The sequence below is a fragment of the Chaetomium strumarium genome (genome assembly GCF_033439665.1).
Source record: "Chaetomium strumarium strain CBS 333.67 chromosome Unknown B0T15scaffold_4, whole genome shotgun sequence".
NCBI lineage: Eukaryota > Fungi > Ascomycota > Sordariomycetes > Sordariales > Chaetomiaceae > Chaetomium > Chaetomium strumarium.
In genome coordinates, this window is record NW_026944432.1 from 3,794,856 (window position 1) to 3,817,108 (window position 22,253).

Here is a 22,253-nt window from a genome sequence, read left to right on the forward strand (position 1 = left end):
CTCGCGTTCACATGTCGACCACATGGGATGGTTCCCAAGACTGCAGAAAAGACGTGAGCTTTTTAGGGTTCCATTGAGATCCCGTTTCCGCACCTCAGCAGGGGCCCGGCTTGACCAGGTATGAAATACACCCGACAGTACCTCGCATGCCTGGCTATGGGTGGTCGCGTGAGCGCCTGAGCATCCCGATGTTGCTAAGCATTTCCAAAACACCATGCCATTGGACAAGACGTAGGACGTATGTACAGTATTGTATTGTACCTACATACCTGTACATTCATGACCTTACATACACTGTTACTCGCACATCGACACTCCCCTGTGTTGATCGTGGTGTTGCGACACGGTGTGTCTTAGGCCTTGGTCACCAAGTGAACTCGCCACTTGGCGATGCTCTTGATAGCTCTGCCATGTAGGTCTGTACAATACAGTACCTAGCAGTGGCTAGGTAATTTCAGGTCACATGCTCCTACTGTCTGCGCCGTTATCAGCGTAGTACCTTGGCAGTTATCATCCCACAAAACGAACCGTGGGTATCTCCTCCGTACACAAGGGACTTTTCCGTCCCGCGCATCTCGAACCGAATCGGAGTCGACCGCTAATCTGGCCCCCGGGGACCTTCCCACCTTGTACCCATCTCCGGAATCTGCTCCGGGGAAGCAGACAATCCGGGGTTAGTTGAAAGACTGTATAACCCTCCGGGGTTACAAAGGTTAAATTTTAAGCCCGCCAACCAGCTTAAAATTTAACCTTTGTAACCCCGGAGGGTTGTATGTAATAAGAACCCCAGATCATGTCGGGTGATTGCACCTTGCTGGGATGGAAAGTGCTGTGGTAGGTATGTATCTGTTCCGTAAGTTACACGAATTCTTACACCGAGTGACCGAATCCGAAATCGAAGGATTCTCGGCTTTTGCGGGGTGCATGGTCCCATCCGTGAAGCCTTCCCAGAAATGGCAGGTGGGATGTCGGTGGATGGGGAAACTTATCGCACAAAATTTTCCTTGAAAACTCAACGATTCAGCGGTCCGGCAACAAGGGATTCAATGAAATCGATGGCCTAGAAACTATGAAGCCCTGACACAAGTTTGGGAATGTCGATGTGCACTTATTCCGTCCCGTCTGTTCTGGCGGCCTCAGAGGCGCCGCATACGTTGAGCAGATCACGCTGACGTCATCCCATGTCTTTGAGAGACTTTCATGGTGTTCTTTTCTCCTCGCCACACAGGGAAGATAAGCACGTGATAAGATAGCACGTACTGTATGATACCAAGCGAAAGAAGAAGGTGGCATCTGTCCGCCAACGACCGGTGATCCCGTAGTGCACTGTACACGCTTCGGTGGCCAAGCACGGCAAGGCCAGCTGGGCGGACCCCTTCTCTTCGCCTCCAGCGCGGCCCTGGACGCCATCATTGGCCAATTCACTCGCAGTCACGCGTCAGCCCCGGTTGGAGAGCAGCCGAGGGAAGCCTTGGCTGGCTTGCGCTGCCCAACGTCTCGACTCCGACCAGCAACAGACCCGCTGAAAGTACACAGTAACACCGAACGGAAATCCTTCCCTATCATGCGTCGTCGTGTGCCCGCTGGCCCAACCATATCTCTGTCCGTCAGTTTTTCACCCACAGTGCCACACCCCCGATTGCCTCCCAAATTTCCCCACCTGCCCGGTCTGCTCGGCGGGCAGTCCCGAGGATGAGGCTCAGGCGGCATGCCAGGCATGCCCTGTCATCTTATCTTCCATGCGGCGCCTTCATTCGTCTTATCTGGAGAGCGTTGCCCTAGGGATCCGCAGTATTAAAGTTGCACACCTTTCGCAGTCGCGCAACTCTTTGCTTCCACTAGCAGGCGCGCCTGGTTTGCTCACCCGCCTCTCTCTGTCCAGCCATGGCTTCCCCCGAACCGCGTGCCCACGTCGCGGGGCAAGACAGCATCGAAGTCAGTGCTCCAACGCACCAGCAGCAGATGGAAAAGCAGCACAGCGCCGGCAGCAGCGCGGTCGGTGCGGACATGGACAAGAACGCCGTGCCACCGGTCGAGCAATATGCCGTCGACTCGGAGAAGCAGAGCGAAAAGGTTGGCTCGCTGCAAGCCAAGTCGGAATCCGAACGGGAGAGAGGGGCCCTGGAGGCCTTCTGGCACCGGCATTGGAAGATACTGGCGGAACTTGTCGCGTTTATGCTGTTCACCGCGTCCGTGTCCCCACCCCGGCACTCGCTCAGTGCTGCTTTGCTTTGTGTGAAGCGTCCAAACTGATGCCAGCCGCTGCAGATGGTGGATCTACGGCCTCGTCTTCTACCGCCACACCGAAGGGAAAGGGTGGCTGATTCCGACTCTGATCTACATCGCCATTCTCCTGCGGATCTTCTTCCTCCACGTCCCTGCGTCGCTGGTCATGCGCCCAGTGCGCTGGGTCTGGGGTAACACCGCCGGCAGGGCCTACCACGCGACTCCGGCAAAGCTGCACAAGCCCATTGCTGCTCTCGTGACCTTTGCCGTCTTTCTGATCGGAAGCTTCGTGCCGGAGGAGTCCGGAGACAACACGCGGGCGAACCGTGCCATCTCCATCTTCGGCTTCATCGTCATGCTGTTCCTTCTCACGGTCACGTCCCGCGACTGGAGGCGCATCCCCTGGCACACGGTCATCGGCGGCATGCTGACGCAGTTCGTCATTGCCGTCTTCGTGCTGCGCACCAAGGCCGGGTTCGACATCTTCAAGTTCATCTCCGATATGGCGCGCCAGCTGCTAGGTTTTGCTGGCCAGGGTCTCGCCTTCTTGACCGACGACGAGTTTGTCAAGAAGACCTGGTTTCTGACGGGTGTTATCCCCGCCATCATCTTCTTCATTGCGCTCGTCCAGATGCTTTACTACGTTGGATTCCTGCAGTGGTTCATCGCCAAATTTGCCGTCTTCTTCTTCTGGAGCCTGCATGTGTCGGGTGCCGAGGCAATCGTCGCGGCTGCTACTCCTTTCATCGGCCAAGGCGAGTCCGCGATGCTGATCCGCCCCTTCATGGACTACTTGACCATGGCCGAAATCCACCAGATCATGACGTGCGGCTTTGCGACCATTGCCGGCTCCGTGCTGGTGGCGTACATCGGCATGGGCCTCAACGCGCAGGCCCTGGTGTCGAGCTGCATCATGTCGATCCCCGCGACTCTGGCTGTCTCCAAAATGCGCTATCCCGAGACCGAGACGCCCATGACCGCGGGTAAGGTCGAAGTGCCCAAGAACGAGGAAGACGAAAAGACGGTCAATGCACTCCACGCCTTCACCAATGGCTCCTGGCTCGGTCTGAAGATCGGTGCTACCATTGTGGCCATGCTACTCACCATCATCGCCTTTGTCGGCTTGGTCAATGGCTTGCTCAGTTGGTGGGGCGGTTACTGGGGCATGCCCGACGACACCCCTCTTACACTGGAGCTCATTCTCGGGTACCTCCTGTATCCCGTCGCATGGTTGCTGGGCGTGCCGAATGCCGATCTTCGGCCGGTGGGCGAGCTCATTGGTAAGAAGGTCATCATCAACGAGTTCGCCGCCTTCAAGGCCCTCACTAGCGAGGCACGCTACTTGGCCATGAACCCCCGCTCAAAGCTGATTGCCACCTATGCCTGCTGCGTAAGCCCTCTCACTCCTGGCTATCATGCTACTTCCTCAAACGATGATCCTCTGACACAATTCGCAAACAGGGCTTCGGCAACATCGGCTCGCTGGGTATCCAGATTGGCGTGCTCTCGCAGATTTCGCCCCGACGCTCCGGTGACGTCGTCAAGGTTTCCATCTCTTCTTTCTTCTGCGGCGTCCTGTCCACCTTGACGTCGGCCAGCATTGCTGGCATGCTGTACATGGAGGGTATGATGTAGGTTAGATAAAAAGGGTAACATCTTTGGGTAGTCGACCTAATATATAGTCATCGTATCACGTGGTCTCGAGTTCCGGCAGTCCCAAAAGAGGGAGCATCCAGCGACATGTGTTTGTTCGTGCCATCCCACCCCCATCACGCTAGTAAGGAGTCGACAGATGAACTCGCAGGTGTTGTGGGTCTCTACAAAGATTCTAGCTATATGCTCAGCCAGAGTGCAAACCTAAAGTACCTGGCTCAGATGAGTGATACCGTGGATAATGCAATATGCGGTCCATATACACTGACATGTAGTTGGATTTCTCGAAGTCAGGTATGATATCTATCTTTCTAGACATAGTGAGTCTTCTTTTCTTTTGTTTTCTTTTTTTTTTGTTTTACTTTCCTTTTGTTTCTTTTCTTTTCTTTTGTTTTCTTTTCTTTTTCTTTTCTTTTCTTTTCTTTTTCCTTTTTTTTTCTTGCTTATGCCCCTTACGATGTATGACAATTAACTGAGGTAGGTACTGAGAGTGCGGCCCATATCCTGTTCTAGCTGAGAACGGAACACCCCAAACCCTATCGATTGATTAGTAGTAGGTATTCAGAATTAGAAGAGGAAGTCGGAAAAGTAACTAAAGTGTCTTTAAGACTGGTATCCTCCGTCTTTCCAACAGTCGAACACATTATCAGAAAGAGCATCCTTTCGAGTCAACGTCGCCCAATCTTTGTTTGATCCGATTCTTGACTTTAGTAGCCCCCGCTCATACCCCGGCGGCAAGGAACTTGAAGTACTACAATGCAACATGATGAATTCGAGGACAAGGTGCGCTCATGGTCATACTCTTTCCTTGAGATAAGCAAACTCGATGTCTGAATACAAACAACTGGCCCAAACATTATCTGTCCTATCTGACGCCGTCCCAGACCCCCACAAATAACATATGTAGAAAGCTGACATAAAGAGAAAACCGGGGACAAGAGAAGTTGGGTGGTATATATCTCCGCACCATGCATCAAAGAAGTGAAACTCCCGAGCTCCAGTTCCCCACTCATGGCCTGCCCGCCCTCAATCCCCAAAACTCATCCAACTCCAGGTCCCAACCGCACCCCCCAGGATCAACATGGTCAATATAGCAGCGCCGGCGCGATCACCCGTCGTGATGGGCTCCAGCGGCTCCGACACGCCCCTACTGCGGCTTCCGGCGTTTGGGTCGCCCTTGCTGATGCCGGTCTCGTTGGTGGCCGGGGCGGGGGCGTTGTCGATGAGCAGGCTCGACACGGCGGCCAACACATTCATGGCCTCGCCGGCGCCGCTGGTCTTGTCGACGGCCGGGTCGACGTAGACGCCGCCGGACCAGTAGAAGCCGCAGCGGCGACCCGTCTCGCCGCCGGTGCACTGGCGGACGGCGGCCTCGGTCGACGTGCGCAGCACGGGCAGGATGGTGTCGCGCGTGTAGGGGGCCACCTTGGTCACGACCGACAGCCAGCGGTGCACGTAGCCCTTGAAGCTCAGCATGTCGGCGGTGCAGGCGCCCTGGCGGCCCTCGCACGGCAGCTCGAAGGCGATGCCATCCGGGAAGAAGTCGCGCAGGATGCCGTCCAGCAGGTTGTCGACGCGGTCCTTCCACACCTGGCTGCCGTTGGTGTAGTTGTACATGAAGGCCGAGCCGTGCAGCAGCAGCGCCGCGTTGTAGCTGAACTGAGCCTTGTTGATGTCGGTGCAATTGTGCTCGACGTGCCCGCCGTCGTACACCTTCCAGTCCTTGTGGTCGATGTACTGCACGTCCCACAGCCACTGGAACGTCTTGTCGGCCCACTTGGCATACGTGTCGTTGCGCGTGTAGCGCGCCAGCCGCGCGCCGAGGTTGAAGAAGCACGCGTTGGCGATCGTGTTCTTGTAGTTGTAGCCCGCGTTCGTCGGCGGCACCTGCCACCGCAGCCCGCCGTTGCACGTCTCGTCATGCCGGTCGGGCGCCGCCTGCGTGTGGAAGACGGCCTGCGCGAGCGCGAGCCACTGCGGCTTGTCTTCTGGCGGGTTCGGGAACTTGTTCTCGGCCGCGAGCATGGCCGACATGCCCCAGAATCCCTGGTCGTCGTTGCCCAGCGACGCGGTGTGGTTCGGCGGCATGTAGTCGGCGTTCGGCCCGACCTGGTGCAGCATTCCCTCCGAGATGACGTGATTGTAGCTTGTGTCGCCCGTCAAGAACCAGTAGTCGACGTACGTGCCCATCATGGCTCCTCCTTCCCACCAGTAGTAGTCGCCCTTGTGTTCTGTCGGCGGCCCTGGTAGAATGCCCGGGATTTCACCGGTCTGGTTGCCTTTGTACTGAAGCATCAAATCGTATGCCAGGCCCCGTGCCGACTCGCGAATCTCGTCTGTTAGGATTTTTGCGGGTTAGTCTGCCGTCCAACCACCGCCCTCTCCCACTGGCTTCCAAGCAGGCTCGAGAAGTATGTACCTGGCGTGCCTATCTTGTAAGGCGTCTCTGCATGCGCGATCTGGAGCAAACAGCTTGCCGTGACGGCCGCTGCGAGCCATCGCCCCGGACTTCCTGATGGCGATAATCGCACCATCTTTCTCCCCCGCTGTCCCCTTCGAATCAACTGGCGCTAAACGAACGGGCCGATCAACGCCCCAGCTGTGATCAATAACAAATGCTCAAACCGGCCCGAAAAGTCGGCGAGGCCGCCGTCGTGTAAAAAATCGATGTCTGCGTCGCGAAAGTGAAGGGAAGCGAGTGTCGTCTACCTAGGTCCAAACGAGTGAAGCGTTCGCCAGCACCATGGAGAACGGTGACGGTAACGAAGAAAGGAGGGAAAACATGCTTTCGTTGAGGGTGGATTGGCCATGACACGAAAGGGGCTGTTTCTCGTTCTTTCATGGCCTCTTGGTATTCTCTTGGTATTCTCGGCGGGCGCTTGGCTTTCTGGGCATCGGACGGCGGTGCAGGTCCTCGGCGCTGGCTTGGCTGGCTTTGCCGGTCCGTTGCGAGGATCTAGCAAACATCTGACTGGCCGGCCGGAGCGCCTCAGCAGTCATGCCATCTTGGCGACGGAAAGCCAGGAAATGATCAATGCGATCGGTTGGGAGTCGTTGGCGCAGCGATCGGTGCCGCGTGGCATGGAATGCAGACTGATCTCGTCACGCCGGACAACACACAAAGTTGTCGGCATCCGCATCCAAGAGGGAAATTTGAGCTGAACTGCATAGGAATGTATTGTACAGTATATCGACCGAGAGGATGTTGAGCTCGTACAACAGAGGTCGTTGGTTTAAAATTCAAGTCGAGTTCTCTCCGGCAATTGTTGAAGGCCTCGATTTATTTAAGGATTCGAAGCCCCACCAAATCGACAAGGGCCGGGATGGGACCTTCCCGGGGGGTCTCCGCGCTCTCCAGTCTCCGCGCGGATGGGTGCAACTTCAACTTCATACCTTACCTAAGAATACGGGGTCAGCAGAGTCATCGTCCCCCTTGACACCGAAACAGTAACCGGCTGCTCGTATCCGTATCCATATAATACGATTAAGATGCCATATCATTCAGTGACGGAACCGAGCATCTCTGATTCTGAACAGCCAACCCCGATTCCCGCTCGTCACCACCAACTAGTGTCACACGGCAAAACGACATCGTTGCCTGCAAACGCCGACTAGGGGTCCCTTAAATACCGTGTGATAACTAGCGAGTAGCGACTTGCACGTTGCACCGACGCTTGCACAAAGAACTCGTCCACTGCTAACTTACACCTGGCACGCACTCGGTAGCATCCGCCGACGCGCGCCTTCGCCTTGCTAAGGACGAGAAGCTGGTCGCTGCGACCCGTCGGCGAGCCGATTCCACACAGTATCAGTAGACCGCGACGGAAGGAATGTCTTTGCCTGGCCCTGGGTCAGTTCGTCTTGAGCTCTCCTGCGGACAGGCGGATCGAGTGTTTTGCCGTCGACAAAAGAAGAGCCTGCGGACGGGACAGAGTTGATACGGGTGCGCTCTGCCTGAATCATAGTAGAAGGAGCGTCTGTCGGCTCGGGCCTTGTAGTGTCTGAGGATCTGTGACTTGACTGTCTGTGATGCTGCTGATTATTACCTTATCCAGGTAAGGTATTGTACAGTGCCTTCTCTGTGCGGTCAAGTCCTGCAAAAAGCAGTTATAGAAGGATAGTTCTCCTACCTATTTGCTGAGGGGCACAGCTCGCAGAGCTCATGTATCTGATCGCACAGTACTTTCCGGGAATCTTGGCTGAAACTGGGGGAAGCTGTCTTGGATACTAAGATTGAACGGTGGTTCCGGGTGTTCCACAGTCCCCTTCTGCCATCTGGTCAGACCATCTCAAATTGGACCGGTCGTGCTCGAGATACATGACACATTTTGAGTCCTAGAAAGCCTCTGTGTTTTTCTAAGGTCATCAAAGCTAATCAAGTCTCAACGCTCGCCCAATGGTCACGAATTGCTACCTGGGCGGCCAACAGGTCCGGCGACGTATGGAAGACGCTCATCTATCTTTCCGCCGTCTTAAATAGAGAACTCGGACTGCGACGCAGCAACTGCAGAATGATCTCCTACGTAAGCAGCACACCACCAAACCCTCAGCCGAGCTCAGTTATTTGCCGTCTTGTCGTTATAATAATGGATCTGGCAAGAAACACCTCGGTCAGCCTCATTCGAGCGAGCGGCAGCACACAAATAACACAGTAATACAGTTAAAGATATCAGAAGATGCTGAAGGCAAACAAAAGAGGAGAGGGGGGGAAAGAAGAAAAAAAAGAAACCCCACCGTCTGGTCCGCGCATCCGGCCGGCGTCTGGTAGCCGTACGCTCCTGTGTTGATAAAAAGCGCCTGGTTGGCGCACACCAGCCAGGCGGCCACGTTCTGGCGCTTGATGCTGGGCACAGACCAGGTGAGGGTGTCGCCCTGCCACGCGAAGGTGCCGAACGGGTTGCGGGTGGTGTTGAAGAAGGTGGCCAGGGTGCGCGGCGGCGGGCTGGCCTTGTCGGCGGGCTCCTCGACCCACAGGTACAGCGGCGGGCTGGATACCTTGTTGACCAGCTGCCCGTCCTCGACGTTGAACTGCCCTGCCGTGGTGTGCGAGTCCAGGATGGCCGTCCCGGCCACGTTGGCCGGCTTGGTCTGCAGGTACTTGTGGTAGTTGGGCGGCACCACCGCGCGGATCCAGTATGCGCCCGGCTGCAGCGTCGTGGGCGACGGCGTCGACACCGGACCGTCGTCGGCTGCCGCCATCGGCGAGGAGAGGGCCGCGCCTGCGAAGAGCGCTGTGATCAGACCGGTCTTCATTGTGTGCTTTCTCCCTTACTTTGCCGGGAGGGTGTTTTATGATAGGTTCTTGCTTCTTCGTTGACAGCTGACGGGCATTGAGCGAGGAGAGAGGCTTGATCAGGGTTATATAGCGGTCTTGCAAACGTCAATGTAATGGCCACTGCCGCCTAAAGGGTGCCCCAGCAGCGCTGCAGAGTGAGCGCAGACCATGTGAGCTTCGGAGCTGGAGGATATGTTCCCGGGTTAAGAGGTGGTTGGATTGTCAATCTATTTTGATGCCTAGAAATCTGCCACCCGGGTTGATATCTCGAATGCTGCGGGAACTCAGGTTCCGGTCTACTTAAAAGGAACGTTAGGAAACGAGCTTTTGCGGATCGCGTTTCCGCCAGTTGCATGTCTCGGCTTAAGATTGGGTTTCAGGTAGAGGTTGGGCCCCTGTCGGCCATTGGTGACCGGATAAATGACAGAAAAGGGACTGTTGTTAGGATATCAACGCGTCCAGTCGTTAGGGTTACTTCCATGGAATTAGTTCAGCATGGAAGCAGACTATAAGTTTTGTTATAATTACGCGAGCTATTAGTATGTCAGTGATATCGAGGAATCCAATACTACTTATATCTCACCTCACTCATTGTAGTCTCCTCTGCGCCGTAGACTGCGAGTTGACGCCCCTTTCCCTCAGTTGTCGTCGACATGCATCATCCGAGGTACTCTCTTCACTTGATTGTCTGTTCTGCCTCGTAGTGCTCCCTCTCCACATTATTTCCGCCTGCTACACTACTACCTGTCACCTCATTCAGCACCGTTTTCTTGCGTACAACCCACTAGGACCGGACCAGGAACATCTCAGGGGGCCACCTGGAGCTTGGGGAAGGTTCGGACGGCGCTTGGCCCGATACTTTAGTCCTGAACAGTCAGGATAATGGCGCGGATGAGATGGGTGTGGTGGTTCACGAGCATGAACGCAACATCAGGGGCCGCTCAACCAGGATACAAACGAAATGTGTCTATCACCCATTATCGTGTCATCCCATGTAGCGTTGGCGCGTAGACAGGCTCGGCGGCACGCAAGAGGCCACAGTTCAACACAGCAACAAGACGATCTGCAGGTGTTGGTATAAGAAGTAAGAGAATCATCACGGCCGGGGTATGACAGCGGACACGTCTCTCGGCCCTGGGCCGATCTAGTCCGCAGAAACAACCATGTTAGAGATCATCGAACGGGGATCCAAAACGGTCATGGAAGCTTATCATAGCGGTCTGGAGCTCGACAGGATGTGGAAAGATATGCAAGCAGAATAAGTTGGTACCGAGGCGTCGGAAGGATTAATGTACATGGCGCAGTGGTTACGGTGTTACCTCTACACAGTCACATTCAAGTCGCCACATAACACCGGCCAGCGTACAATTTACAGTATCAGTCCGCAGCTCAAAGTCCAGCATATACCTGAGTGTCCTTCCACTTCCGGCCGAGCGGTAGCACATCGGCAGATCGACATGGGACGGGAGCCGGGGAAGCTCACGAGTCGGAATGCCTGCAACCCCCGCATTGTGTCCGATTGTCTCGCAGACAGAAGCAATCCTGTTCGGATGCAACGTTGAACATAGCCGGAAAAGGAATGTCTCACTGCACTGCACTGCACGACGGCGAAGGACGAGGATCTTAGTGGTTTATGGACGGCCGACGGGACATGTTCTGGACCTTAGCAGGCGCCGTGTCATTTCTCTATAGACTCCCCCCTCTCTTTGCACATTACAATGACTTGTGGTGGCATGTCCCACCTACCCTGCCCGTAACCGCCCATTGCCCCAAGCATCACCCAGAAACACAACACACACAGCACACGATGGCGAGAAAGGCGGAAGCCACCGACCAAGTCGAGACGGTGCTGGAACCGGCGGCGCCGGGTTACGATGCGGAAAAGACGCACCGGCGCATCGGGGACGAGATCCCGCACCGGCTGCTGGAGGAGCTGGCGCCCAACGGCGAGGGCGAGTACATCCGCGACAGGGTCAACAACATGACGGAGGAGGAGGCGCTGGCCATCGTCGCGGAGTCGTACCGCTTCCACGCCGACGACTGGAACTTCCCGACCGAGATGCGCGAGCGCATGCGCCGGCTGCTCGAGGAAGGGCCCAAGCGGTACGGCGAGTGCTACGACCGTGACCTGCGCGTCGACGCCGTCATGCTGAAGTACTCGTCCCCCTACCCGGGTGTCCGCGCCGTGGCCGAGATCGTCGATGATACGGATGTCCCCATCGAGACGGCGCGGGCCTATTTTCTGGGCATCGCCTGGGCCGTTGTCGGGACCTTCATGTCTACCTTCTTTAATAGCAGGTTCCCGGGGATCAGTGAGTTCTCTTTTCTCTTTGATTTCTTCGTGAGTATGAGAGTCTCTGACAACCCCGCTCCACATGCAAGGCCTCAGCGGGTCTGTGATCCAGATCCTACTGTATCCCTGTGGCAGGGTGCTCGAGCGGCTGCTGCCGGACTGGGGCGTCACGCTGTTCGGCGTGCGCCACTCGCTCAACCCGGGGCCCTGGACGTTCAAGGAGCAGATGTTTGCGACCATCACGTACAACATCGCCATTTACACGACCAACTCGTACGGCATGGTGGGGCGCCGCTTCTTCCTTGCTAGTAGATCCATTCATTTTATCTAGTACTAGTGGGTATACTAAATAAAGCCCTCGCAGATTCTGGTCCAGAAGATGGACGTCTACTACGGCCTGGACTTCGTCACCTTCGGCTACCAGCTGATGCTGACCCTCTTTGTCCAACTGATGGGCATGGGCTTTGCGGGCTACCTGCGGCGGTTCAGCGTGTAAGCCATACTAACCTTGCCGTATCTTGCTTCAAGGTTCTAATTTTCCGTCTGACTCTTTTACTACTCTAAAGCTACCCGGTCAAGGCGCTGTGGCCGACGATCCTGCCGACCATCGCCATGAACCGGGCCCTGACGCGCCCGGAACCAAAAGAAAACATCTACGGCTGGACCATCTCGCGGTACAGGTTCTTCTACGTCTGCACCGTCTCCATGTTCATCTACTACTGGCTGCCGGGCTACCTGTTCACGGCGCTCTCGACCTTCAACTGGATGACGTGGATCGCGCCCGAGAACCTGACGCTCGCCATCCTGACGGGCTCGTCGCTCGGCCTGGGATTGTTCAACCCGGTGACGACGTTCGACTGGAACGTGGCGACCAGCTCGTACGCGGCGCTGGCCCAGCCCTTCTTCGCCACGTGCACCATGTGGTGCGGCGCCGTGCTGGGCGGCGCCGTGATCCTGGCCATCTACTACGCCAACGTCAGCCACACGGCCTACCTGCCCATCAACTCGTCGTCGGCCTTCGCCAACGACGGCACCCCCTACCACGTGCAGAGGGTCGTCGTCGGCCACAACCGGCTCGACGAGGCCCGGTACCAGGCCTACTCGCCGCCCTTCTACTCGGCCGGCTACATCCTGACCGTCGGCGCCAACTTCGCCTTCTACCCGGTCTACTTCCTGTACATCATGGTCAACCAGTGGGCCACCGTCGGGCAGGCCTACGCCGACTTCTGGAGGGGGCTCCGCCACGGCCGCGGCAACTACGAGGGCGCCGCCAGCATGAGGGACGTGCACTCCCGCCTGATGGCCCGCTACCCGGAGGTGCCCGACTGGTGGTTCCTGCTGATCCTCGCGCTGGCCGTCGCCGTGGCCTGCGCCTTCCTCTCCCTCTACCCGCTCGACACCCCGATCTGGCTGGTCTTCCTGATGATCGGCATCAACCTGGTCTTTGCCGTGCCTTTGTCCTTCCTGTCCGCCACGACGGGCACCAACCTCGGCCTCGGCTCGCTCATCCAGGTCCTGACGGGCTACCTGCTCCCAGGAAACCCCAACGCCTTTCTCTTCGCCCAGACCCTCGGCTCGTGGGCCCTGGCCGGCTACGGGGATAACTATGTGCAGGACCAGAAGATGGCGCACTACGTCAAGATCGCGCCGCGGGCCGTGTTCCGCAGCCAGATCGGCACCATCGTGGTGACCTGCTTCGTGGCGGTGGCGACGCAGAATTTCATCATGGGGAGTGTGGTGGGGTTGTGTACGCCGGACCAGCCCAGCCGGTTCACCTGTGCCAACGACGGCGCGCCGCTGTATGCCAGCTCGCTGATGTGGGGCCTGCTGGGGTCGGAGCGCATGTTTGGCGCCATGTACCCGATGTTCAAGTGGTGCTTTCTGATCGGCACGGGGATCGCGCTCGTGTTTCTCGTCGGGCAGGGGCTGGGGCCCAAGTACCTCCCCGGCGTGAGGGAGAGGCTCAGGGGTCGGCTGTCCGAGAGGACGTTTGCGCTGCTGGATAAGACCGTGTTCCCCTTGGTGGCGTCGCTGCTGTGGCTGAACCCCGTGCTGGTGATTCAGGGGGTGCAGCACTGGGCGCCGTCGAACCTGTCGTACAAGACGCCCGGGTTTATCCTGTCCTTCGTCTTCATGTACTGGCTGCCGCGGCACCGGTTGGCGTGGTGGGAGAAGTACAACTATCTCCTTTCCTCCGCGCTTACGGCGGGGGTTGCAATCTCAGCGCTCATAATGTTCTTCGCCGTCGGGTACAACCCGGTCAAGCTGGACTGGTGGGGGAACCGGGTCAGCTCGGCGGGCATGGATGGGAGGAGCGTGGGCATCCTGCCCATTCCGGAGAGGGGATATTTCGGTCCGGAAAAGGGGAGCTTCCCTTAGTCGGGCAGAAGCCCGGAAAGGGGAGTGACCGGAGCTTTACCGAGACGGTCATCTAGCTGAACGCTAACAATGGCCCTGATCCCCGTCATCGGCCGACTTTCGGCCACGCCTTGTCCATGTCGAGACTGGAAATGTAAGGTGGAAAGCAGTGAAACAGCAGACCGCGATTGCGAGCATTCCCCGGTCCGGGACGGTGCTCGATGGTGTGGTAGACGAGGTTGCTGGCGCCCGACGCGGCCCGGGAGAAGTAGTAGTGCTGATCCACGGCCGCAGCCACACCCCGACACCCTGTTCTGGCGCAAGAACATCATCCAGCCCGATATTAATCCAAAAGAAAAGACCTGGAACACGGCGCTTCGCTTCGCCTATTAGCTCGACTTGTGAGAGGGAATTTCTTTCGTTCCCTCAGGCCAAGGATACTAGGTACTCTCATACTAGGTACGCAGTCCTAGTCAGCGTCGATATCCCAGTTGCTGATGTGCATATATGCAGAGCTTTTTCCTTGCCTCGTAAGGATGACTAAGTGCTTTACCGTCTGAGGTGCTATGTCACCCTCGTTGTGAAAGGAGCGCCATTTCTCGCCTGCCCTTCATTGGCTTTGCCGGCAAACAAGGCGTTCGATGTGCCACCTCACGAGGTTCCTGTCACAAAGCGGGGTTGACACCAGTTTGCTCAGAGGTTATTCTCAGGGTTCAACGGCCTCCCGCACCATCCGCACCTTTGGCTGTTGGGCTTTGCAAATGGCCTCGTCAAGATCAATTATCGACCTTCTGTTCTTCTGAAACCTGCGAACCCTGTGCATCCCAATGCCTTGTCCTTTTCGACACCGGACACCTTCCTCCGAACAACTCGCAAACACACATGTCGCAGTAGCGTTTTCTAGTTATGGCAGACAATCACAACGGTCTGTATGACAAGGTCCTAGATCTCATTCTTCAGGGCCTCATAGGGTCGGCTAAGGGGAAGGGCGTAGTCGCCAACCTTGTCACCCAGGACGACGACAGCGCGGTCTACGTCGTGGCGCTGGTCGCCTTGCCTGTACCCGAGGACCAGGCCATGGACAGACATCTCATTCATCTGGACAAGAAGACTAGCAATGTACTCAGCCTGAAACCCGTCTCGATCGAACCCGACGAGATGAAGCAACTCTTGCGTGACAACAAGCTGGGCACGCTCAAGACCTACCAGCGCCTCAGCAACGGGGCCTACGGCACCACCTACAAGGTCACCGTCGAGGAACCCGACAGGCCGCAACTCATCGTCCAGCTGCGATTCCGCGGCAACGTTGCCTCGATGAACGCGCTGCAGTACTACATCCGTGCCAGGGCGTCACGGGAGCTTCCTGTTCCCAGGACATTTCCCGCCACTGCGTTCGATCGTCGCAGCGATGGGTTGCAACTCCAGGTCACCGGGTTTGGTCCCGGCGCCAAGGCGGACGGCATCTGCAAACAATGACGACCCTTGAGGACAGAATTCCCATAGTCCGCCAAATGCCCGCGCCTTTGCCGCTCTGTGGGAACTGCCAGTCGCGAGAATAAATAGTGCAGTTTTTGGAGAGGCCGTTATCTCCTTATTACCCAGCGACTCATCAGACGACGGCTTGTTGTCTATCACGGTCGGGCCCGAGAAACAGGACGGCGTCGAGGGCCCATTCGATTCCGTGTCTAGCTTTTTGAGAGCTTGGATCCTGCATCGCTTCGAGAAGCTGGAAGCCCAACATGGAATCGACGAGTACAAGGCCCTGCTGTTGCCTTCCATTCGCAACTTTGTACAGTGCAAACTGGACTCTCAGCTCCCGAAAGGGCTGGATAAGACCCCTGTGGTCCTGATGCACACCGATCTCGGCCTGCACAACGTGCTGGTATCCGAGAGCTCTCCGTATGAGTTTACCGCCGTCATTGACTGGGAGTTCGTCTCGTGTCTTCCCTTCCTCTGCGCCGTTCCGCGGCTGATTGAGCCGATGTTTCGGGAAGGCTTAGGGCACGATGAGAAGGGGGCGCTTCTAGAAGAGGCAATTCAGCCGCTGAGGGAGGCTTTCTTGAACGAGATAAAAGAGGTTATGGCTTCTGTGGAAGGACAGACGTTCTTGGAGTGGTACGAGTTCGGATTGTACATGAAGCCGAATGCGTACATGAAGTTTGGCGCGTCGCCGGAGGAAAGGATGGCTTCGTGGGAGAATATTTCGGTTGTCGAAAGGTTTTTGAACAGATGGGGACAGGAAGGGCCAAGTCTATAAAGTATCTATCCTTTAGCCATTGCTCGAAATCTTTAGTTGTTTGCGTGTTAAGCTTGGACAGATTATGAATTGCGATGGTATATTTGGAAGTAGAAGCCACATAGGAGTCGGACCAACCTATTTAGCAGCTTGCTAGATCTAAATTCATCATCCCCTAGTTATAGTTATAATTTACCCTTTTTACTTTTTTATTTATTTATTCTTTTTTTATTTTTCTTTATTTTTATTATTTTCTTTTTACTTCTTTATCTTTTTATTTCTCTTATGTCTTTTATTTTTATCGTTTTTAACTAACGTAAGTATATAGCGAAAGTTACATGCATGCGAAAGTTATACTAAACCATACCCCCTTAACTTTATCTATATTAATGCCACCCAACCAGCTCAAAACGAACGAAACTACTTGGAATCGTCTTCCTCGGACGTTTCAACAACTATCTGACAGGTACGCGCATTGTGGCCAGGCTCGCCGCAGTTGCCACAATGCCGCGCGCGTGTTTCAACCCTCGGCTTCCGACCACTACCCGCCTGCGTTTCCTCCTTAATCTGTACCTCAACGTCTCTCTAGCCCTATAGATCCTATGCATCCTATACAGAAAGTGATCCTCCTTGTCGGAGCCGTTGTTTTTTGACCCTTTGGCGCTTGCTTAGTGCCTTATTTGCTACTCGGAGGCTCTAGTTCTCTGCCCTTAACAATGCCAACTGATATATGACCTTGGACGTCCCTTTAGCAAATATATCAACCGCCCTTAAAATCTTAGTTAGAGAGCTATTTTGATGCCAGGCAATTCGATTCTTGATAAGGGTAGACTATAAGAAGGCTTCGATTAGGTTGTTCGGGGTCTTGGAAACCTAGGCGTAGGTACTACTAGGCGGCGAGTTTAAGGGCGTTAGTATCTTTAAACGGATATCGAGCTATAAGATTACTTTCTTGGGATTAAAAGGAGCAATTCTAGTACCTCAAAAACCTCCTTAAATATTTTCAGGAGTTATAGCGGCTTAGAAAGCGGCATAGAACGTAGGAAAGAAGTCCTCCTTAGTAATATAGGTTATACTTGCCTATATTATCCCCTTGATCTGCTTGCTATATACTATCTTAAGTAGGCTAAAATATCTAATATCGAGCGGCTAAAGAATATAAGACGAGTAGGGAGGTATATAGAGGGTGATAATATTATTCTCCTTGCAATAGAGCTTGAAATCGGTCGAGTAGTAGCTATTATAGCCGTCGAGGACTAGGAGGCAATAAACCCTAGCTATTCGAGCTTTAGTATACTTGTTAAAGTACTAAATCCATTCTAGGCCTCTTTCGTTGGTTGTCTAACTGTTTTTGGATGTTATAATGACCTAGTCCTTCGGCAATAGGCTATTCTTATACTAAGAGGAAAGATAATATTTGCCCTTGATGATAATAAACGGTAGGATCGCCTAGCCAGTTGTATTGACACCCTAGATTACCGTTGCCTATTTGCGATTGCTAGGCTACTTCGACTTTGCCCTGCTATACCGTTTAGAGCTTATAATAACTATTGCCGTTAAGATAATACCTATCTGAAACCTAGTCTTATCGAAGTTATAGATGTTGGCCTCCTAGATACTGTACTTTGCAATTGTATTCCGTATAAGCGCAAACTAACCGCGAATAATCTCTGGATCTTTATATTAGGCCCTCTAGTAGTTATATTTCCGATTAAAACGCATAGTAAGCTCTAGGTGCCGTTTAACAAAGGTTAAAGCCCAATATATTCCGATGTAAGCCTAAGTAACTTCTTTCTTTTCCACTTGATCGCCGCTTGCCCGCAAGGGCGGCAAACTCTTCGAAACATATACCATTCTAACCGCCTCGACGAGCTCTATCTAACGGTATTGGTTGCACTTGCGCGGCCGTCCTTGCGCGGCCGCAACAGGCCGTTGAAGTAGCCGTTGTGTTGCGGGCACCCGACCGTCAGGCAAGATTTTTCCCTACGCACAGACCAACCGGTTATTCCCGGACCACCTACCCTACTGGACCCGGTTACTCCCGAACGGCCCACCCTATCAACGATCCCCCACACTCCTCTACGCTACCCACCCTATAGGCCCCCACAGGCCCCATCCTACCAGGAAGAGCTGAAAATGAACGACGTTCCGGATCCGGCACCTGACATTGAGATGGGGGAAACCTCCCCTGACCCCCTAGGGCTACATGCAAGCCAACATGCAAGCCAGAAGACCCTACCTACTATAACCAAGCCGGCCAGAACAACCAAGTCTACTAGCCATCTACATACATATGAGCACATTACTAGGCTTGTCAACGACCTACTTGCCCTGGTCCCCGAGGATAGGGGCAAGGCCCGGGCACTTGCAATGGAGATTCAACGAGCTTACCAACAAGCCTACCAGCAAGCCATCACACCGCCCCCCCAGGCTAAGGCTACGGCTACAGCGTTGAACCTACCTACCCTACGGAAGGTAGTAGCCGAAGAGGTGCGAGCGGCACTAAGGGAAACTAAACCAGGGGAGGCCCAGGCTACTCGAACCTGGGCTGACATAGTTCGGGAACCCCCACAAGCCACTATAGCCCAGCCAGCCAAGGTTATCCCAGCCAAGCAGAACTGCGAGGTCCTTGTTCGCGGGGGCCATCTATCACCTGACCTAGCCAAGAGGACCCCTCTAGAAATCATTCAAGCCGTTAATGGGGCCTCTAGCCGACAAGGGGCTATTGCAGCCCGGAAACTACCTAGCGGAGATACAGTAGTTACCTTCAACAACCCAGATACCAAGCAATGGCACTCTACCAACCACGACTGGATTCAACGGGCCTTCGGAAGCCAGGCAAAGGAAGCCCGACGGACCTATGGAGTGGTAGTCAAGGGTCTACGGAAGGCTGACCTCCAGGGGGCTACAGAGGCTAGTTTTCAAGAAGAGGCTAGGCTACAGGCAGTGGAAAAGATCATCTTCCAGTACCCCCATAACCCAGACTTCACTAGGGTCCCTGTAGTTATAGCCTTTACTAGCCAGGAGGAGGCTAAAAAGGCCTGTGATCTAGGGGTCCTATACCGGGCTCAGCTCTTTAGCTGCGAGCCATACTGGGCTCCGCTACGGCCAACGCAGTGCTTTAAGTGCTGGAAGTGGGGCCATATAGCCCGCTACTGCAGAAAGGACCCCCTTTGCCCCCGTTGCGGCGCTGGAACCCATGGGCATAGTGGTAAGGAAGGCGAAGAGCAATGCCCTACCTATACTACAGGCCAGTTTAGATGCCCAGCCTGCGGGGGTCGCCACTCGGCCAGGGACAAGCAGTGCCCAGAACGGCTCCGAGTACGGGCTATAGCTAAGGAGGCCTACCAACACAGGCCCAGAACCTTCGAATCAACTACTTCCAAGCTACAACAACTAACCTTCGACCTCGACTTTACTCGAACAACCCACCCTACAACCGCAACTACAACCCCTATCTTTGGCTCCCTCTCTCTAAGCCACGACGACCAAGATATAGGCCCTTCTAGAAAATGACCACGGGGCAGGCCAACAAAGGCCCAACAAGATCCCAAGCAGCTCCGACTATCCATCTCCCAGCCTACTAGCCAGGCTATAAGCCAGGCTACAAACCAAGCTACAAACCAGAACGACCCAACTAGCCAGCCAACCAACCACCTAGCCAGCCAGCCAGCCGACCACCTAGCCAGCCAACCCTCTAGTACTACATGGTAGTTACCATACTACAATGGAATACCGGAGGCATCAAGCAACCACTAGAAATCTTAGTAGAGGAGGCCAAGTTCGACGTCCTAGCTATACAGGACCCGTGGATCAACCACCAAACTAAGTCTACCTACTGCCCTCGACGTAGCCAGTACCACCTAGTCCATCAACCTAGTGGTCGGGCGGCTATACTGGTTAAGAAGACAATTGACCTTAGCCAATGGGACTATGGGGTAGCTGAACATTGGTGCTGGGTTCGGTTCGCAGGCTATGAAGGTAGCCAGGGGGTCGAAGTCTGGTCGGTCTATAACCCCCCGGCAATCAAGACAATACCGGCCACTCTTTTGCAACAATACCCCCGACCCTCTAGCCAAATAATACTTACAGGGGACTTCAACCTTCAACACCCAGCCTGGGACTACTACGAACGCTACGATAACAAAGCCAACAACCTGCTCCAGTTAGCCACCTCTTGGGACCTTAGGCTAGTAACCCCTAAGGGCACTATAACTAGGGAACCACAGGGTAGGCAACGGGGGCGCCCATCGACTATCGACCTAATCTGGGCCTCTACAGACCTTGCCTGCTCCTACTACGGTATTAAGGAAAGAGGAGATTCCGACCACTACCCCCAAGTAGTGGAGGTCCACCTCGAACACCCCCCTACAGCCCCACCCCCCCCTGGTTGGTCCTGGAAAAAGATGGATAAAAAGAGGGTAAAGGCCGAAGCAGCCCTCTTACCAGGCCTCTGCAGGCTAGATAACCCTGGCCCGCAGGGCCTACAGAGCCGTACCCAGTCAGTAGAAGGCCTAGATAAGGCATTCGACTGGCTTGTCGAAGAACTTACAAGGATTGCCAACGCTAGCACCCCCCGAAGGAAGCCTAACAATGGATTTCAAGCCCCCTGGTGGACGAACGAGGTGCAACAAAAGGTCCAGGGGGCCTGGGAGGCCGAACGTACGGCTAAAGCCGCATCTACGGCCTATAACAAGGCCCAGCTAAACCAGAGACTCCGGGACCTTTCAAGGGCTATACGACAGGCTAGAACAAGGACCTGGAGGTCTACCCTACAGGAAGCCAGTCATAACGAATCACTCCTTTGGAGCCTAGAACGGTGGGCTCGTTGCAAGAGCTTCCAGCCTACTAGCCCCCCTAGGCTCCCGGCCATCAACGGCTATACCACCCATACCCAGAAGGCCCAGGCCCTAGCCAACCGTTTCTTTCCAAGCCCGCCAGCCGACCTCTCTAACATCCAAGATCCCACCTTTTCCCAGCCGTGGGAACCGAAGATCCCAATAAGCCAGGTGGTTAGTGCTAGGGACATACAAGATGCCATTGCCCGGGCCGCTCCCTGGAAGGCCCCAGGTAACGACTACCTCCCTATAGGCCTATTGAAGGCCTGTGGTAGGCCGTTGTACAGGATCCTCGCACTACTCACTCAGAGATGCCTCGAACTACAATGGGTGCCGGCCAGGCTAAAGGAGGCTATAGCTATAGTGCTCCCAAAGCCTGGTAAAACCCCAGCTGACTATCTTACCCCCGGAGGCTATAGGCCTATTTCGCTCCTTCCTACCATTGGCAAGGTAGTGGAAATAGTGGTTACCAAAAGAATCACAGAGGCAGTCGAAGCCTATGGCCTATTACCCGACGAGCAGATGGGTAACCGGGAATATAGGTCAACAGACCTAGCCATTCGGCTTGTGGTAGCCCAGATCCAAGAGGCCTGGAGACAACGCGCTACGGCTTCCCTATTGCAGTTAGATCTCACAGGGGCCTTCGACCGGGTAAATCATACCCGGTTACTGGCTACAGTTCGGGACCTCGGGCTCCCGCAGTGGCTTGTAGGTTGGCTACGGTCGTGGCTAACGGGCCGGAAGGCCACACTCCTATTCGACGGCCAACTTGCCCCGGAAATCGACATCCGAGCTGGAGTGCCACAAGGATCACCACTATCACCAATCCTCTTTATACTATATATAGCCTCGCTATATAAAGTACTAAAGGAAAAGCACCCTCTGGTCAGCTTAGTGGGATTCGCAGACGACACCAACATCCTAGCCTTTGGAAGGGACCCCTATATCAACTGCCGGCAACTAGAACAAGCCTGGGCTACATGCCTACAGTGGGCTAGATCCTACGGAATGGAATTCAATGGGGCCAAGTCAGAGCTGATCCACTTCAACAAAGGCCGTAAACAGTGGTCTGAACCACTACGACTAGCCAAACCAGGCCACCCTTATGACCATACTATGGTTAAACCAACGGCTTCAGCCCGGTTCCTAGGGGTCTGGCTCGACTGGAGGCTTTCTTGGAAGGCCCACGGAGCCAGCATAGCTACCAAGCTAAGAACCCAAGACTTTACCCTATCAAGGATAGCAGCCAAGACCTGGGGCCCGGGGCTAATCAAGGCCAGAGAGGTCTATACCAAGTGCATTCGTAGCGCAATAGCCTATGGGGCATCCAGCTTCCACAAGCCTACAACACTCAACGGCTCACCACAAGGCCTA

At 55.0% G+C, this 22,253-nt stretch overlaps 5 protein-coding genes across 5 annotated transcripts; 3 read left to right on the forward strand and 2 right to left on the reverse strand.

Moving 5' to 3' along the window:
* Positions 1–1,884: 1,884 nt before the first annotated feature.
* Positions 1,885–4,087, forward strand: B0T15DRAFT_494321 (Na+ dependent nucleoside transporter C-terminus-domain-containing protein; the record flags this gene model as incomplete). The annotated part of the gene is made up of 4 exons (XM_062867008.1): positions 1,885–2,189; positions 2,269–3,616; positions 3,688–3,857; positions 4,075–4,087. The coding sequence occupies 4 exons, from the start codon at positions 1,885–1,887 to the stop codon at positions 4,085–4,087; spliced, it is 1,836 nt and encodes a 611-aa protein (XP_062721991.1).
* Positions 4,088–4,905: 818 nt separating this feature from the next.
* B0T15DRAFT_396175 (glycoside hydrolase family 76 protein) lies at positions 4,906–6,413 on the reverse strand (the record flags this gene model as incomplete). The annotated part of the gene is made up of 2 exons (XM_062864819.1): positions 4,906–6,215; positions 6,299–6,413. The coding sequence occupies 2 exons, from the start codon at positions 6,411–6,413 to the stop codon at positions 4,906–4,908; spliced, it is 1,425 nt and encodes a 474-aa protein (XP_062721992.1).
* A 1,658-nt stretch (positions 6,414–8,071) lies between these two features.
* B0T15DRAFT_534697 (uncharacterized protein) lies at positions 8,072–9,496 on the reverse strand. Its single transcript, XM_062869454.1, has one exon. It carries the CDS (start codon positions 9,130–9,132, stop codon positions 8,497–8,499), a length of 636 nt encoding a protein of 211 aa, XP_062721993.1. The 5' UTR covers positions 9,133–9,496; the 3' UTR covers positions 8,072–8,496.
* Positions 9,497–10,961: 1,465 nt separating this feature from the next.
* Positions 10,962–13,826, forward strand: B0T15DRAFT_396680 (OPT oligopeptide transporter protein-domain-containing protein; the record flags this gene model as incomplete). Its single annotated transcript, XM_062864854.1, has 4 exons — positions 10,962–11,466; positions 11,537–11,730; positions 11,812–11,939; positions 12,014–13,826. 4 exons carry the CDS (start codon positions 10,962–10,964, stop codon positions 13,824–13,826), a joined length of 2,640 nt encoding a protein of 879 aa, XP_062721994.1.
* Positions 13,827–14,711: 885 nt separating this feature from the next.
* B0T15DRAFT_494324 (uncharacterized protein) lies at positions 14,712–16,062 on the forward strand (the record flags this gene model as incomplete). Its single annotated transcript, XM_062867009.1, has 2 exons — positions 14,712–15,238; positions 15,309–16,062. The coding sequence occupies 2 exons, from the start codon at positions 14,712–14,714 to the stop codon at positions 16,060–16,062; spliced, it is 1,281 nt and encodes a 426-aa protein (XP_062721995.1).
* Positions 16,063–22,253: the final 6,191 nt, after the last annotated feature.

Coding starts and splice junctions, on each gene's coding strand:
- B0T15DRAFT_534697 (XM_062869454.1), bottom strand. CDS start 9,132: ATGAAGACCGGTCTGATCACAGCGCTCTTCGCAGGCGCGGCCCTCTCC.